This window comes from Heterocephalus glaber, unplaced genomic scaffold (assembly GCF_053883595.1).
Source record: "Heterocephalus glaber isolate CG9 unplaced genomic scaffold, H.glaber_assembly_v1.0 deba00001698, whole genome shotgun sequence".
In the NCBI taxonomy this organism is placed as follows: domain Eukaryota; kingdom Metazoa; phylum Chordata; class Mammalia; order Rodentia; family Bathyergidae; genus Heterocephalus; species Heterocephalus glaber.
Genome location: NW_028258419.1, coordinates 529,792 through 549,041, shown reverse-complemented (window position 1 = coordinate 549,041; position 19,250 = coordinate 529,792). Strand labels below are relative to the sequence as shown.

General features: G+C 40.0%; 1 protein-coding gene across 14 annotated transcripts in view; it reads right to left on the bottom strand.

The window, feature by feature from the left end:
- The window catches only part of Wdfy3 (WD repeat and FYVE domain containing 3), a 304,615-nt gene that overhangs the window by 168,705 nt on the left and 116,660 nt on the right, over positions 1-19,250 (bottom strand). For 11 of the 14 annotated variants that reach the window (XM_087199311.1, XM_087199312.1, XM_087199309.1 and 8 more), the window contains 3 exons: positions 12,179-12,232; positions 7,731-7,840; positions 2,660-2,821 (listed from right to left, as the gene is read on the bottom strand). In XM_087199311.1, the coding sequence (XP_087055437.1) occupies positions 2,660-2,821; positions 7,731-7,840; positions 12,179-12,232 (326 nt within the window). The remainder of the gene's footprint in view (positions 1-2,659; positions 2,822-7,730; positions 7,841-12,178; positions 12,233-19,250) is intronic. The other 3 variants (XM_087199316.1, XM_087199319.1, XM_087199321.1) reach the window with 1 other exon arrangement.

The window sequence follows — 19,250 nt, the reverse complement described above, 5'->3', positions numbered from 1 at the left end:
TCTATTTACAGCGACTCCATGACAAAGTCCACTCAAGTGTGGCAGAGCAGTAACTGGCCACGTCAACAAAAAAATGAATGCCTGCATGAAGCAGTACCAACCACGAAGGTCCCAGGAACCATCTGTCACACAATACAAACACAGGATTTTATCAGTCCTAAAATATTTAATGAGCCTGTCTCAATTGTTTTTTTAATCCAAATGATGAAAATCGAGCTATCTGGCCCATGGTGCGGCCCTGGTGTACTAACAGCATGGGACTGGGAGTGGGGCGACAAGGAGCCTGCTGGTGTGGCTCACCGGCTGTGAATCACCCAGGAGGACATCAGCTCCCATGGCTGGCAGCAAAGAGTCTGCTTTAAATTACACTTTGAGTTCCTTCTGGCCTTAACATTCAATAATTACAGGATACTGAAGTGAGTCCAACATTATTTAAAAGTCAGCATCCACTGCTTCAATAATAGGAAAAAATATTTTAAATATTAAAAGAAAACTGCTCAGTTTACTTAGGTATCAGAAGTATAACATGAAACCTCCATGCACTGCCCACAGCACTGATTAGTTCCTGAGAAGGGCTCTGCTGAAACGTCCACTGTTCTAATCAGCAGAGACTTAATCCACTCTGCTCCACAGCGAGCACTGGTCCTAAGCAGCTTTGATTCCTATGGGATTTATCTCTTCAGTTATTCCAAGCTTTCCTCCTCCAGTCTAAGTCAAGAGTCAGATAAGCCTGAGTTCTAATCCTACTTCTCCATTTGCTCACATAATCATTTCGGAGGAAAAAAAGCTCTGAAGTTATGGGGTTGTTTTGCAAATTACATAAGATGTTAACTGTAAGCACAAAAGTATCTAACAAATCAAACGATCAATAAATATTTATTTGGTATTTTTGTCTGAGAATCTGGTCTTTTCCATCTTGAACTGCCAGGATGTCCCTGTCCTCTGCCCATGCACTGCCCAGACCTCCATGCAGCAGTCACTTGCAGTAGGCCCTGCAGGCACCAGAGGTAAGTTTGCCCATGCCCTGTGCCCTGCCACCTGTCATCACAGACACACTGTCTCCTCTCTTCTCTCCCAATGACATCAGCAATCGCAGTTACTTTTATTGAGTGGCTATTATGTGCCGAGCAGAGAACCACAGCTCTAGGTAGTACTCCATCTAAACCTCACAAAGACACTTTAAATAGATGCCATTATTTTCATTTTACAGGTGAGAAATCTCCATCTTAGGTTACATAGGTTTTGCTATTGTTTTTTACTTTTTACTATGCTTTAAGAAAACAACTCATTCAATATACCATCTTAACCACTGGAACTGTGCACATCAGTGTGAATTACATGCACACTATTGTGCAACTCATCTCCAGAACTTTCTAAGATCTTGCAAAACAGAAATCCTACCCACCAAACAATTCTCTTTTCTTCCCTCTCCACAGTCCCTTGCAACCAGCATTCTAATTTTTCTCCTAATTGTTTGACGATTCTATTTACCTCATAGAGGCAGAATCATGAGGTACTTGTGTTTTGTACGTCAGATATGTTTTTTCACACTCTATTAGACTGGTCCACAGATAAAATGTATTCCAAATGTTTGTAGGTTGCTGGTTTAATTTTTTTCTCCCAAGAAAGCTTACCATCCATGATGACTCTATTGCCAGGCTAGTGGGCAAATGTCCATGAACCTTTGTTCACCCACAGTGTTATTAAAAGTACAGTGGTAACGGTGGGAGGGGGGGGTTCACAGGCAAGCGGAGAGGAGGTGGCAGTGGTCATTAAAATACACTGTCCTCATGAGTTCAGTATTAGAGGAGAGGGAGTTCCTGGATATAAACAGTACTTGTCATGGCCTGTGTCTAGATGTCCCCCCAAAGCCTCATTCAGTCAGAGGTGGAGCTTTTCAGAGATGGCTGGATCTAGAGTGTGTGATCTAGAGTGTGTGATCTTGAGGATGTGATGCTGGGATGGATGTATGGTGTGATACTAGGATTAAGGGTACCCTACCTTGGGTGTGAGTGCTACCTACCCTGCCAGAGGGTGAGTAGTCTGGGTAGAAAATAAGAGATAGAAAGAAGGTTACTGTTTTCGCTTGCTGCTTGCTACTTCACTGCTGGCTGCCTTCTGCCTGAACTGTTTTGCCATAAATTGTTTCTCCTCTGAGATTCCCCTCTGCCATGATACCCTGCTTTGGAGCCAGCCAACTATGGAATGAAGCCTCTACAAACTGTGAGCTGAAATGAACCTTTTCTCCTTTAGCTTTAAGTATCAGGTATTTCGTCTCAGCAATGAGAAAAGTAACTGAAACAGTATTGTAATTGAAAACAATTTCTTGATATTATAAGAAATAATACTCAAATCTTAATATGATTGTCAAAAAAGTTGTCCTTGGTTAGTTCATTTTAGAGATATTATTGATATATCAAATGTAATTTTAAAATCTGTTTAAGGAAACAGCTTGTTGCTGCTACACTTAAATACTCCTGAAAAGAAGACTTTAACATTCTCTCTGTGATATAAGAAATGTTACAATTATGAGATCAAGTCACAGTGTACAACAGAATGCAATGCTATGAAAATGGAAGAGACAGAAGATCTCCTTAGCAGGGGCACTGTCTTCACTGTAGCTGAGCTCTACAGACCAGGCAGACAGCGTATTCCCTACCTGTACAAAAACTTTCTGGAGGAGTCCCCGCCGTTCTGCTAGAGGTAGCTCATTCTGTGCACCTCCAACTGCCTCAGGCACATGTGGAAGGTCAAAAAACAGATATAAACATTTAACCAGGGTGGAAGGCACTGACATCGTTGTCATGCAGTCCACGGTTTTCTGGAAAACAAACCAATAAATAAGTGAATAGATAGACAGTCATAGCTATAATTTACTGATACAGCTGAGTAATTTACAAACATTAAGGCAGAAAAATCATGTCTTTTAAAATGTATTTAAGAATTAGAAAATAACCTCATGCTAAGAAATAATTTCCCATTTAGACAAATTTGCTTAAATCAAATAATGAAGATTGGTTTTTTTACATATTATTTATTAAATTTGATATTTTTTTCATTAAGAAGCACCATATTTCAAAGAACATAAGCTTTGGAATTTTGAAAAAAAGGCAATAAAGAACTACCAACTTGGGCAAACTACTTAATTTTCCTAGGCCTCACATTTCTCTCTTATAAAATGGATACAGTGATATATAATTTTGGGTTAGCATGAAGATTACATAATATAATAAATGCAAAGATACATTAAGCACTAAAGTACATATTAGTAGTTGCTTTACTATCATTTTTATCTCTAGTCTTATTATAGAGCCTTGGGGCTAGAAAGGCACTTGAGAGATGGAGGCATCCTGGACACAAGTATATCTTTGTATTGCTTTCTTTCCAAAGGAAGAAATTCTAGACCTTCTAGTAAACATTTAAATATTTTACAGACATATAAGAATTATGAAAATTTTCCGTGATGCAATTTGGCATAAGAAATCTTACTGCAATAAAAAATCTTACTGGCATCACTGTTGATTATTTACTTTCTCACCAAACATGTACTCAATGTCTAGGGCAGTGGTAGTGAACCTATAGCATGCGTGCTGCAGCCAGTTGTTTGTTATCACTGAAAGCTCTAAAAGGTGCGCCATCACTGATCTAGGATATGTCAGGCAGTGTGTGCAGGAAAAGGAAGCAATCCTGCCCTGCAGAAGTCTACTAGCTGTAGTAGTCATAAACAACTATGATTTAATCTCTTAAGTCTGACAATGGCAGCACATATAGGCCAGTATAAAAGGGAATCATCAACACTGTCAGGAATGTAAGTGAAAAGTGCAAGAAATTAAAATAAGAAGGGGGGCCGGGGATTTAGCTCAGTGGTTTCGCCACCTGCTGCTCAAGTGCAAGGACCCAAGTTCGATCCCCAGTACCAAAAAAAAAAAAAAGAAAGAAAGAAAATAAGAAGGGAAAGATCATCTGAAAACACACACAAAGTTAGACCATATGGTACCGTATGTTTGAGGAGCCAGAGTTTCCACTTGCTGACTCCTGGGATGCTACAGTAACAATGGCTCATCTTCAGTCGGAGCTACCGCACACCAGGTATGAGGCTAACACCTTGGCACACACGGTCTCCTGTATTCCTCAAGTCTACCCTTTTTTTGGCGGGGGGGGGGGGGACAACCAGTGATTAAACTTGGGACCTTGCGCTTGCGAGGCAGGTGACAGCATCACTGAGCTAAGTCCCTGGCTATTCCTCAAGTCTGCACTGTGCAGTGGACACTACTGCCTGCTCCTTTTTTTTACAAAGGAAGCTGCCGAGCCTCCTCATTTACACACCTTGCTGGGAATCAGAGAGCTGGCTAAGTGATCCACAGAGTATATGTTCAACAACCTATGAAAATGGTCTCACACTCCAGCCTGACTTTTATTTTACTGGCCACGGACACTTAATAAAGTGTTATGAACAAAAACATGACAGAGTCAGGGTTCAAAAAATTAACTGATGGAAGCGGAGACTGTAAATTTACACAGAGTCAGAAAGAGGGATGATTAGGAAAGTAACTCAGAAAACTGTCAGAGATAGGGCCCAAACAAATGCAAAAGTGGGTGATGGAGAGACAAAGAGCTTGAGGAACTTCTTTTGCAAGACCTGGGCCCCTCCACATATCCAATGTCATTCCCTACCCCAAACTCCAAACAATCTGCTCTATCTGCCCTGCATTATTTCTTGACACCCCACCTCACCACACATCCAACATTCAGTTTAAATGTCTGCTTTGTCGCAAATGTCCCTCAAATGTCCCTGACCTTCAAATGTTCAGCTCTAACATTTCTGTTTTCATAGCATTAAATATACCATGACTGTATGCTATGGGACTCTCTCTACTTCCTCTCTGTCATCTGCATGTTGAGTCAGGACCATGTTCCACTCTGTTCCATGTTTTGCTATTGTCAGCAGAAAATGGCACTCAGAAAAAGCACTCAATTTATAACACTAAATTTGCTTTTTAAATATACCATTTCCAGTTAAGTTATTACTAGCTTTCCCTTCCCACTAGACAAAGGAGTATGATTTTTCATTTTCATCTTATTGCTGATGGATTTAAACTATAGCTTGGCATCCAAACTAATATTTGGCAGCATTTGTAATTGTTTTAAGTGATTAAGTTTATTCTGATTCTTTTCTTACACTCTTAAGGCTGTCTCTCTGTTGTGCATGATTAAGTTAATCATGTGCTAGGTACCATGGTAGACACAGACTGTTCACAACTGAGGAGGAAAGAAAGGGCACCAAGAGAACATATGAGTAAGAGTTAGAAAGATTACATTAAAAGTTGTTAATGTTAAATACTGAGTAATTGTTGAAATTAAAATTCAAAGTTTTAATACTATATAAAGATATGCTACTATAAACCCGATTTGGGTACAGTGGCAGAGTTGGCATTTTGTCAGCCATCCAGAACAGTCACAGACATATGAAAACAATGCTTTGCTGGACTCTGAAGGCTGCTCAGGGTGACTAACCCTTCCAAGTGCCTGGGACTGAGGGGTTTCCTGAGGGCAGGACTTGGTAGGCTTGAACCTGGAGAGCCCCAAGAAAAGCATGACAAGTCAGTCATGCTGACTCCCTGAGTAAAACAACCCAACAAACAACTGGGATCTCATCTTATTAAAAACCTTTGCACAGCAGGAGAAACCACCAACACAGTGAAGAGACAACCCACAGTGTGGGGAAAAAATTTTGTTAGCTATTCCTCAAACAAAGGACTACTATCTAGAATATATAAAGAACTCAAAACAAAAAAATCAGACCCCCCCCCCCAAATTTAAAGACCCAATCCAAAAATGGGCATCTGAAATGAACAGATGCTTCTCAGATGAAGAAGGAGAAATGGCAAATAAATATATGAAAAAAATGTTCAACATCATTCATCATTCAAGAGATGCAAAGTAAAACAATGCTGGGATTCCATCTCACTCCAGAAAGAATGGCTGTTACCGCTTCTCGGCCTTTTGGCTAAGATCAAGTGCAGCAAGAATGACTGTTATCAAGAAATCAACCAATAACAAATGCTGGTGGGGTTGTGGGGAAAGCGGAACCCTTCTCCACTGTTGGTGGGAGTGCAGACTGGTGCAACCACTGTGGAAATCAGTGTGGAAATCAGTGTGGAGATTCCTCAAAAAACTAAAACCAGAGGTTCCATTTGACCCACCTATCCCTCTTCCTGTTATCTTCCTGAATGAATTAAAAACATCACACCACAGCAATATATGCACACTCATGTTTATAGAGGCACAGTTTTTAACAGCTAAATCTTGGAAACAGCCCAAATGCCCATCAACCAAAGAACTGATAAAGAAGATGTGGTTCGTTTTCTACAACAGAGTATTACTCTGCCATAAAGAAGAATACGCTAGAGACATTTCTAGGTAAATGGATGCACTTTGAGACCATACTCTTAAGTGAGATAAATCAGATACACATGCTTAAATACCACATTGATTCTCTGATGTGAGAAACCAAAAATGGAAATAGGACCAAAATGTACAATAGACATTGGGAGATAGGCAGAAAATGTTCAAATGAGAAGGGGAACAAGGGAAGCGGGAGGGGGAAAGGAAAGATGGGACAAGAAAAAAAAGAGAATAGAAGGAAAAAATGAAAAGAAAGCTTTTGCAAATAAGGACGAGAAGAGGGATTGAAGGGAGGGGAGGGGAATGGGAAAAAAAGAAGAATCAAGATATATCATGTACAAGTACACATTTCTTATGATGAATGTTATCATTATATATATCTAAAATGTACAAATAAATGTTTTGCTTAAAAAAAAGAGAAAGAGCAAAACAAAAACAAACAAAAAAAGAAAATAGGCCATTTCATGGAAAAAAGTTAAATGCTAATTACTTTGAGCCAGTGATTAATTTCATTAATTTAATGTGTTGTTTCTGCTGTGACCAGTCACTATAATATGACTGGTGCCACAGTCGCCTTTACAAATTACTTTATTAAACAGTATGAGGTGTTTAAAGTCAATTGTAATTGAGGTGACATCCATTCCTAAGATTGGCAATGATTATGATAGTTGTCTTGATTTTATAAGGTTGAATAAACCTCATTTATTCCAAAATTAAAGGCCAAAATGAAGGTGTCCAAATGGCCCACTAATAGTTACTCACGATATGTATCATGACATTTACTTAACGCTGATTTAGGAATGATAAAAAGCAGTCTTCAGAGCAATCAAGTGAGAAGGGAACATACTAAGCCTGAAAATGTCAATGTTCCCTATTTTCCATAAAAACCTGAAAAATATAAAAGTATTTTCCATGTCACTTACTAATAAGTAGCTGACTGACCTTAGATGAATGTGATTTTTCTAAACTAGAGTTTCTCTAAGTGGATTTTTCCCAAAGGACATCCCTGCAGCTCTGGGACCCTTAACCTGGCCACCGTAGTCTGGCTTTCTGCCCGAGTGCAGTAAGAGTGGTATTATGTTCCTTCCTGTGCACACAACACAACAGAGATGGAAAATATCACTCTACCCCAGGCAACTCCTCACCAGCAAAGTGCAAAAATATCAAGCTCCCCACAGAGAGATGAAAAGCATAACATACTATTTTAGAATAGTTACAAGCACACAAATGGTTACAATGCCTTAAGTACGATGATAAATTTAATAACAAAATCCCAAGAAAATATGAAGAAGTTGATGTATCAAACATGAAAACTGAGAACTCACCTGACCAGAGGACGCCAACAGATTAATAGTTGTCAAAAGCATCCACCCTCGACTGGCTTCTTCACTCTGATTGATCTCCAGAAACTGGACGATGGCCCGACTTGCAGCCTCTACCAAACCAAAGGAAAAGTCATTAAGTGGGGGGAAATCATTTAAAAAAAGTTCACCCTCAAAACTTAGCAGGGAAACGATCATTCACTAAGCACGCATTTCAAATCAGCATTGTTAGTTATTCTATGAAAAAATTAAAAATAGCCATGTTTTTAATGATGTGTGTAAACATTTCACTAGTATAGAAATGTAAGAGTTAATCAGTATGTTTTAGAGAAAGGTATACTATGCTATTAACTAATTAAAGAGACTTGGAAGAGGGGAAATTTGAGCTAACCCTGCCTGGAAAACAAGTATATTTCTGTCTAGAAAGTGGGCAGGGAAAGGGTATGGCAAGAATGAGAACCCAGCATTAAAACAACAGCCTGGCTGGAGGACTAAGCCTGCTGGGTGAGGACCACAAAGAGCCTATGAAGAGCACTGCTACACAGGGAGAACCCAATGTCAAAGGCAGCGACAAAACAGACACCTGGTAATCGTGAAGGAAGCAGCTCAGGCTGGACTGGGCTCTCCAGGTAAGAGAGCAAAGGCAGTGGCCCGGGCCAAGTATAAAAGGTGGCTCTAGGCCTGTTTATTTGGCAGTGATGTGCACGCCAGACTGAAGGCCAAAGAGAAGGGAGGGAAACAAATGAAGAGATGGCTACGCGATGCACAGCAGGAGCCAAGAGGCTGGAGGCAGGAATGGAGAGCCAGGAGATATGCAAGGGTTGTTTGCAGAACTGTAGAGAGGGAAGAAGCTTTGAAAGTGAGCGTAGTGGATTATGTTTTTAGAGAGAAGGGAGATATCCCTAATATGAACATAGTTTCATCATCACAGTTTGCGAATTAAAGCCAGAAAATAAGTCTGAACTGTTCACTGTGAACTCACTGGGTAAGATACTAAGGTACACTAAGCACACTTCATAAAGAAGCAGAAAGTAGAATAAATAGAATTTAGATGATCCTAGATGAGTTTTTTCCCTTTATTTTCACACAATCAAAACAAGTGTTTTATCAGATAAGCGAATACAAGACTTATATATGATCCTCCCAGAGGGCTCTCCCTGACCCCAAGTACTGGGAATTAAACCCAGGACTTCATGCTAGCTACGCAAGCACTTTTATCATGGAGCTACATCCTCAGTTTTTAATTGTATTTTGAGGCAGTCTCACTAAGTTGGGTAGGCTGGCTTCAAACTTGCAATCATCCTGTCTCAGCTTCCTAAGTAGCTAAGATTGCAAACATGAGCCAACCACACCCAGCTCAAGAGTTACATATGATTCTGAACTGGACATATTTCCTCTTTATACACTTCCACTTGAGGAAACATTTTAAGAGAAAAAAACCTTTTATATAGCTTATTTTTATTGAGTCTTTACCTATATCAGGCATGGTTTTAAATACTTGAGGACTTAACTAATTCTATCTTCACAAGAACCCTATGAGTTGTTTTCTATTAATACATACCTTATTCTAGCATAAACTGAGAAGCGGAGAGGAGAAACAATTTGCCAACAGTTACATAGCTAGTCAGTGAACTCATACTCAAATCTAGGCTGTCTAGCCTGTAAGAGATAAAGATAGTGATTTTAAAAAATTACCAGGAAAAAAGGAAACCAACAGAGACCTGGCTTATTTTCAATACTCCAGTATCTCATAAGTGTTTAAGTTACTATCATCTTTTATTTACTCATTTATAATCTCTCATCCTTGTGTAGAAAATAAACACCAAGACTGCAAGCCTGTCCAGTGCTGATCCCTGATATCTAGCACATTACTGGCACTCAGCATTCAGTAAATGTCTGCTGAAGTAGTCAACCTGAATAGAACAAATGAGTGATTCTAAGAGAAGGACACACTGAGTTTAAATTCTCATGCACATCAAAAAGTTTGGGCTTGCTATGGTAAGAGAGATTCCTGAAAGTTTTGAAAAGTTACAGAAAGAAAAGTATTTTCAGCTAACTAGACTGCCTTTAGTTAATGTGAATGTCTCATGAGAGAAGGGGAGGAAAATGAAAGAGTAACAGTGGGACATTTTAGCAACAGTGGTTTGAGATCCCTGGCAAAAACTGATTTGCAAATATTTCTTGTAAGCCTACAGAAGATGCAAACATTTGACAAGGGCTAAACCACATATGTCTCTTTCCTTGATAGTGATTACATACTCACATAAAGAAGACTTTTTTCCAGTTAGCAAATACTTTTGCCACAGACTGATAAAATATGCTCTCATTTCTCAGGCCTCCTCACAATTAGGCAACTTTTAAATTGTGCACTTTCAAGTTCATAACTGAAAATCTTTAAGAAACTACTTCCAGTATTCCAATTGATTGCATCCCAGTTAAATCAATGTAATGAAATTCTATTTCATAAAAAACATTGATTAGGAAAAGATATGGTCGATATCTACTATGCTACTCATGGGGTGGAGGTGGGGGGGCCCTGAAGAACTAAATATACTTTAAGGGAAAGGCAAAACAAAGTTAATCTTCCAAGTACAGAAGCTTGAGAACCATAGATAAGAAACATTTTGAATGAATTTATATGTAACACATTAACTCTGAATGAATACTGGGTGAATATGAATTTTCACTGTTCAGTAAGACTGTCAGAGATGAACAACAGATGCTAATGCTGACTTTGAGAACCAAAACAACAAAAACGCACTGTTAGTTTGAGGCAGTTCTATGTATCTGATCAAGGGTGGGCATTTATATTTCTAATGCGTGTGTTTTTCATATTTCCGTTGACAATGATCGTTACAGGACTCCACAAGATAAGAAAGACAAACAATGGGTGAAAAGCAATGTTCTATTAAACATTCCAACACGCTGTATGGACTGCTGTGCTGATTAAATTAGTTTGTGCATGTGAAAGTGAACTGAAAAGAACCGAGACCAGATAAACCTTCACATGTATCTTTAACATTTTTGTCAACTTAATTTTAACAATTACTTTTTTTGAGAAGAAAGTGGAGAAGACCTAAGTTACAGCAGCATTACTATACAATTATATTATCTGGCTTCTTTGTTTATTTCTTTATTTTTTGTAGCTCTGGAGTTGAACCCTGGGCCTTGCATTGAGCTACATCCCCAGCTCTCTTTTATTCAGAGATCAGGTCTCGCTAGATTGGCCAGGTTGGCTTTGAACTTCTGATCCTTCACCTCCGCCTCCTGGTAGGAACTGGGAGTACAGGTGTACATCACCACTCCTGGCTGTTATCTGAATTTGAATTGCGGCTCACACAGAGAAAGAAGCATGGACACCATTGTGGCCAAATGACAGGAGGGAAATCTCAAGCCCCACTGACAAAACAAATTTAGATTTGTTTCACAAATGTATTCAGGAGAATTGTTTCACTTTCACCTATCTATTTCAGTATGCTGTCATTAAGACTATCTCAAACAGATCTCCCACTTCTCATTCTAAGAGATCTAAGCAGTAATTTTAAAAGTCTACGGCTTTTATGATGATCTTAAAAATTATGTCCAGGCTGGGGACTCAGGTCACTGGCAGAGCACTTGCCTAGCATATGTAAGGCCCTGGGTTCAATCCCCATGACAGACAAACAAAGAGAGAAGGAAGGAAGGGAAGGGAAGGGAAGGAGGGAGGGAACAAGGGAGGGAGGGAAGAAGAAAAAGAAGCAGCACCAAAAACCCTAACATAATCTCACCAAATTATGTATACAAAAAAAGAAATTTTAAATAAAACCAATCACATAGTCTCTCAAAACTTCGGAAAAAACTCACTTCTAGACACAAACACACTGCATTAAGATCTTTTACTTTTGATATTTAACAAACACAAAATTTAAATGATGACTTAAGGTTGTAAGAGTTAGTGAAGGTCACACATTAATGTTAAACCATCTTTTCAGGTGTCAATCACTTGATTCAAGCTTTAGCTTTACACTGCATTTCAACAGACACAGTCAGAATTAAAACTACATAATCAGTTAGTAGAGCCTGCAATTAGGTTAAAGAAGTAAAGAGTGTATACAATCTTGACACTAATGTAATATCCTACCCTACACTGAAAGAATATAAGTGAGTTTAATTAGACAGCATTCAGAACAATCAGAATGCAAAACTTGTTAACAGTAAGTGCAGCATGGCAATTTCTCCTTTGCACAGTCCATTTAAAGCATATATTATCTTCAGATGTATGCTTTAGGATGATACATGAGACACAGCAATAGTATTACTATACTTATTTCACTAATGAAGAAACACTGCTGCTCCCTCCCCGAAAAATGAAAAAGAAAATCCACAAGTTAGTGGGAAACACAGAATTAGAACTCGTAGCTTTCATGCTTCTCTCTTTTGGATGCATAACCACACCCTGAGAATGAAATTACCTGAAGGTGTTGTGGTTCTGAAATCCCCGAAGGATGGCAAGGCACACTGTTCTTCTGTTTAAAAAAAAGGCTGGGTTGTCCACCTGGGGATTCACTACATCACACGGAGCCCACTGCAGGAGTGCTGTGGCCTCCCCCGCCTCTCCATTGCTGGGGCCTGCCCGCCAGGAACGGCACCATGGGTCTAATGTGGCACCTTGTGAAAGGGAAGTGAATGGACACTTCTCAGAGGAAGTCCAAATGGCCGATAATTACAGAAAGAAGTGTACCGCTTCTTTGGCCATTAGAGAAACACAAATCAAAACAACACTAAGCTTCCATCTTACTCCAGAAAGAATGGCTATTATCAAGGACTCAAATAACAACAAATGCTGGTGAGGTTGTGGGGGAAAAGGAACCTTTCTGCACTGTAGGTGGGAGTGTAAACTAATACAACCACTATGGAAATCAGTGTGGACATTCCTCAAAAAACTACAACTAGAAATTCCATTCAACTCAGCTAAAACTCTTCTAGTATCTTCCTAAGAGATAAGAACATCCTATTACAGCATATCCATGTTTATAGCAGCATAACTCATAATAGCTAAATCTTAGAAGAGATGAATGGATGAAGAACATGTGGTAGTTACACACAAAGGAGTACTACTCTGCTATAAAGAAGGATACATGTGAGTTATCTGCAGAAAAACTGGATGGATCTGCAGACCATGATTCTATGTGCAATGAGTAAGACACAGAAGATTATATATTGCATGCTTTCTCTAGTATAAGAGATCTAAGATATAAATAATTTAAAGAGCAAAATAAAAGGAACAAGTTAAGAAATAGGGAGATAGAGTCCACGGAGGTAGGAAGGGGATCTGGAAAAGGGGGGAGTGTGGAAGGTGGTGGGGCTGAGGAGTGAAAATGATGAAGACTGGGTCAGTCTGGGATGTATTCCACCTGAATGCAATCATGATGCGCCTGAAACACATACTAATTCTAAAAAATAATGGTGTCTCACATGCAGCAAAGTTTTTAATAATGTCTTCATCCTCTTAAGTAAAATAAATAGGACACACATGTATAAATACCAAATTGTTTCTCTGGTGTGAGAAACTGAAAGTGTAAATGAGGACCAAAATGTATATAATAGATATTGTGACACAGGAAGAAAATGTTCAAAGGGGAGGGGTAGCTGCAGGGCGGGGTGGAGGGATTGCAGGGAGGGAAGGGGAATGGAAAAAAATAAGAACCAAGATACAAATTCCCTATGATGAATGTGACCATAATGTATACCTAAAATGTGCAATAAACTTAATGAATAAAAAAAATGTCTTCATACAGGAGAGGATTTTCTGCTTTACTAACATGAATCAGCCACATGCCCTTAGGTCAAAGAAAGGTTAGTGTAGTAGAACTTAACAAATCACTGGAAGACATGGAGAACAATCTTACAATGCACCCTGTATGCGATGTGACCAGTTATGTCTTATGTCATGTTTTCTCAAATTAGTTGATATTCACTATATACTTTTAACAAAAGTCACATGGAGGTGACAACCCAGAGAATGAATAAAGAGAAAATCTTTGAAGCTATCATAATGTATGATAAAGCAGACCATGTATCCATTTTGCAACTTAATTTCCCTAAGTTTTCCACTTTTACTAACTTCTTATAAATTTAAGCAAGAGAATTATAGATGCACATGATTTCGTCTGAGATATTTGCAGTCCCTGTTAGAAATGATCTGACCAAGACGCTACATGTGAGTGGTAATTAGGTAACACAAAACATCAAGTGTTGCTGGGTGTGTTGGTGGATGCCTAGAACACTAGCTACCCGGGAGGCTGAGGGAGGAGAATCACAAGTTTGAGCCCAGTCTGGGCAACTTCATGGGATCCTGTCTCAAAATAAAAAAGAACTAGAGATAAAACTCAGTGCTACCTGGGTTCAACTTTCAGTGCAAAATAAACAAAACAAAACGAATGAAAACCCCCACAAGTCTTCCATATGAAATTCAGAGGCTTCTTCAAAAACAGATTTTGCCCCAATGCACAAAAGAAACAGCCAACTTTCAAAGGAATCATACGGAGCTCATTTTTAAGAGAAAAGTTGTGGTTGTAAATTATAATGAAATCCTTTCCAATGATAACTGCCCATAAAATAAAATGGCACAGGAGGTGTCTAAAGTGGCCCAACTTGCAGAGGCAGAAGCCAGACAGGTGGTGACAGCAGGGGCAGGGGTGAAGAGGGACTGTCCATCGGATGGAAAGTCTCAGTCGTCCAAGATGAAGACAGTCCTGGGGGTGTGCCCGTATGGCATGGTGCGCGGAGTTAATGATGTCATAACAGACACTACAAAGGCAAGAGTGATTGCGTGTGTTTCTAACCACAATAAAAATAAATAAATAATAAGGAAATCTGAAAGGTAATCCAGGATGTACCTAGACACTGAAAATAGAGAAATTGTTATCATAAAAAATCAAAAGATAAAAAACCTTCACAAAAATATTTTTGATAATAACTCTGACCAGAAAAATCATCCAATTCAAGTTTAAAATGAGGGAATAAGAGGAGTTCCAAAGTCCAGATTCATTAATGTTAACTTAGGAGATACTCAAGAATTATGTTCTTCTCTTTTAAAAATCAGCAGGAGTGGCTCTTTCGCAAAGCAATATTTTTAAAAAGCCAGATGTCTGCAAGTACAAGGTCCCAAGTTCGAGCCCCGGTACCAAAAAAAAAAGGCCAGATGTGGTGGTACACACCTAGAATCCCAGCAATTGAGGCAGGAGGATCAGAAAACAAGAACAGAGAACTCTTATGTCAAATGTCAGCAAAAGCTTACTGAACACCTACTAGGTGACAAGCATTCTTCTCAATGTTAATGACACAGGAGTGACTGCAACAGGCAATAAAATGAAGCAAATAAACAAGGTATTTTCAGGTGGTGACAAATCCGTCAATGAAACACACAGGTGACTGCACAGATACTAACTTGAGTGCAGACCCAGTGCGGCGACTACTAGAGATAGAATAGAAAAGGTTTCTCCTAAGGGAGTAACACACAAACTGCAATGAATCTCACAGGATTATAAATGAATGTCACAAATTTAAAAATTAAATAAAATTATATAACATGCAAAATCTGAATCTTAAAAAAATGCCTCAGTGAGACACCACCAATGAGGAAAGGTGAGTATAGGGCATGTGAGGTTATATACTATTTTTGCAACTTCCTGTGGCTCTATAATTTGTTTCAAAATTAAAAGTTAAGAAAATTCTGTGTGACTATTACTGTAATTAACAATGAGACATCTTCCCTACTTAAGGCATCTTTCATTCCCCCTAAAAATTACCCTAGGAGAGTAAAATCATAAAAGGCACTAACCACTTACTGGTCCAATTACTTAAATACAGGATGACCAAAAATTACATTTTCTCATTAATTTTTATAAGATAGTATAACAGAAAATATAAAAAAGACAATTTCATCAAATGCGTTCAATAGAAGATATGACTGGTTGAAATGACACCTGCCTGAGCAACGCTTGGGACACTCGGTACTGAACAAACACGCTGCCCGAGCAGGCCTCAGGGTAAACTTAAGCGTCTAAGAAAACACATTTCCCATGTAGCAAAATGTCTTTCTGAACTCATGTCGATATTTGAAAAGATAACGAGAGTGAAGCAGATGAAAATAAAGTCCTGGGGATTTTTTCATAACTTAGAATGTCATTCAGGAAATAAAGTGCAATGGCACGAGTGAACATTGGACAGAGAAGTTCTCCTTCCTATCACCTGTTTACAGCAACTAAATGGGCAGAAAACACACAGGACATCTATACCAAATTTTCACTTCCTGAGATCAGGAAAAATAAAGAAAGATTCAATTCCATTTGAGGTAGAAGAGCAAGAAACACATACTTCCACTAGATTTATTTCAGGATAGCAAATATAATGAAAACCATCTCACACTAAAACCCACACATCAATTTATATAACGTTCTACTTCTGCGTAAGGGATTTAGTCCTAAACCTAAACAATTTTTTTTGTACTGGGGATCGAACTCAGGACCTTGTGCTTGCCAAACATGGTGCCACTGGGCTAAAACCCTGGCCCAAACCTAAACAAATTTTAACAGCTGCTGTTCCCAAACTACACAACAGACAGAAGGCTGAGCACATGCACATGTCTCTGCTCTCTGCTGAAACATTGCTGCTGGGGATTGAACTGTGTACCTACAAAATTCAGTTTCAAATAAAAAATTTTTTTAAATTTATGGGCAAAAAAATAGAAATTGAAACTCAGGAAAGCTTTAGTGCTTATCAACATTGCTGATAACATTAAAGGCTTGGGAATGGAGCTGGAAACGTGATGAAAATGAAATGGGTGGATTATCTGTGGGTTTCCAATACCCGGCTTCTTGTTTCAGCAAATGATTTGTACAGTACTGCTTCATTCACTCACCAGTATTACTCAGGGTCACCATGAAGTCTGTCCCATGGCATCAGTGCTCACCCGAAAGTGACTATCTCTACCAGAACCGCAGGTCTTCACCATAACTGACTCAGGGAGAAGGTCGGGACGGACACTGACATTGCATGACCATGACAGTGCTGCAGTGAAAAGCCTCATATACTCAGTGTTTTCCACATGTGTAATAAATACACAGATATAGGAAAAAATTCAGTTTCAAGCCTTGACACCTCATGGGATGGTGTTTGAAAATGGGGTCTTTGGGAGGTGATCAGGGTTAGGTAAAGTCATGAGGGTGGGGCCCTCGAGATAGGGTGGGGTCCTGAGAAAACCTGCCTGAAAGCTTGCTCTCCTGCTGCAAGGACACGGTGAGAAGGCCGGAAGGAAGCCTCGCCAAGGCCTGACCCTGCAGGTGTGCTGACCCGGCATCCAGCCTCCAAGCCAGGGGAGGAAACAAATTCCTGCTCTCTGTGCTTCCCACCCCAAGGCACTTTTCTGTGCCAGTTTGAGCAGTCTAATATCTCCACAAAAATGTATTGCAAAGGGATTTTTTGAGAAAGGAGAATAGGAACAATGAGAGAAACAAAATTCTGGATACTAAAATAGCAGAGAGGTCTGTGGCAAGTGAAATTTCCACACCCTAGAATCTTAAAGCAAACTCAGGGAAAGTAGAAAAGCAACAGGGTGACCAGAGAACCTCTGAGCAGCTGAGGAGCTGGCGGCCCTGGCTACTTCGGCAGCAGAGGCGGACAATGAACTAAGAGAAGAGGCCCGGGTCCCAGCTACTCCACTGGCACTGGACAAGAGGTTTCCTCACTGGCAGAGTAAGGGAGCAAGTTCAGGCTGGGGGTACCACAACCAGCGTGGAGACAGGGTCAAGAGAAGCTTGTCCTTAACACGGAGGTTCCCCAAACCTTTCTTCCACTTTACTTCTGAGATGCTAGGACTTAGACACATGTCTTGTAAGTAGAAACTGGTTCACACTCTGGGGAAATCTACCTATATATAGGGAGAAAAAGAAAATCACCAAAAATAAAAGGCTGCCCATGAACTTTTAAAAGCTTCTCTCCTCCACAACAGCAGAGCCAAGGAAGAGACAGCCAAGGCCATTCTGTAAACATAACATGAGACAAAATCAGATTAGTAAACAATTCATGAAATTTTCCCAAAATTAAAAGGATGTGAACTCCAAGACTGAAAAAATTCAACAAATACTCAGCACAAACTATAAAAACACATCAATTCTGAGGCATGATATCATGAAATACAGAAGAGTAGGGGCAAGAGAAGATTCTAAAACGTTCTTCAGGAAAAAAAATCATCAAATGCTAAAGAATCAAGAATCTAGGTACCCTCAGAGTAGCACAGGGGCCTGGATGAAATGGAGAAAGTCCTCTTTAACTCTTTTTTTTTTTTTTGGTACCAAGGATCGAACTCGGGTCCTTGCGCTTGCGCAGCAGGTGACGAAACCACTGAGCTAAATCCCTGGCCCCTCTTTAACTCTTTTTTTTTTTGGTACCGGGGATTGAACTCAGGTCCTTGTGCTTGCACAGCAAGCGGTGAAACCACTGAGCTAAATCCCCAGCCCCCTTCTTTAACTCTTAAAACAAAATTATTGCAATCGCAAATCTGATTTCCACTGCAAAGAGGACACACAGGCGCTCAGCCAGGCTCAGGCACTCCCTGGATGAACGAAGACTTCATGCTGTCCTGAGGAGGCAAGCAGTGGGGATGGGGAGGAAGGGAGGCAGGCCTTTCACCAGGCAGACCTCGAAGTGAGGGGCCAGACCCATGCCTTCCCGGCCCACTGACCCCACCCCCACCTTAAGGCCATGCTGGACGTGGCAAGGAGATGTGTTCCAAGTCCTGGGACCTGACAGATGACGGTCAATCTAAAAGTACTCCTTTCCTACACAACAAGGAAGGGACTCACTTCATATACTGTGTTTCTTACTTTTCTTTGGTGCTGAGACAAAATCCCCAGCACCCAAAGTTAAATATTAAATGTAACCAAAGAGAAAATGTTAATTTTGGCTCAGAGTCTGTAGAGGTTTCAGTCCCTCATCACCTGGCTCCAAGGCAGGGTGGCGTCACAGAAGAGAAACAGTTCACGGAAGGCAGAAGATAGAAAAAGCAAGCCAGCAACCAACTACAGTGACTAACTGCAAGCCTCTTTCTGTCCCTTATGCTGTATCCAGGCCACTGATCTTAGGGCAGATAGCACTTGTAACCCTAGTATTGCGCTATGAATCAATCACACATTCTAGATCCAGCCACCTCTGAAAAAGCTCCACCTGTGACGGCAGGAGGCTCTGGAGGGACATCTAGACACAGCCACAACATACAGCAATAGACAAAGATGTTTTCACTCCTGGGATACCTACAAAAACAAAGACAAGAACTCTCTGACATTCTTTTCTTGGGAAGCTGTTAGAAAAGATGTTCACCAAAATGAAGAATGTGAGAAAAATGATGAAACAGGATTCAAGAAACAGGATCCATGCCAGAGAAATAGAAAGGCACCCATGGAGACCTAAAGGAAGATGCAGAGATGACAACAAGAGAGCAACCCCTCAAGACTATGGAGGCCCAAGCAGCTCATGAGTGAGCAG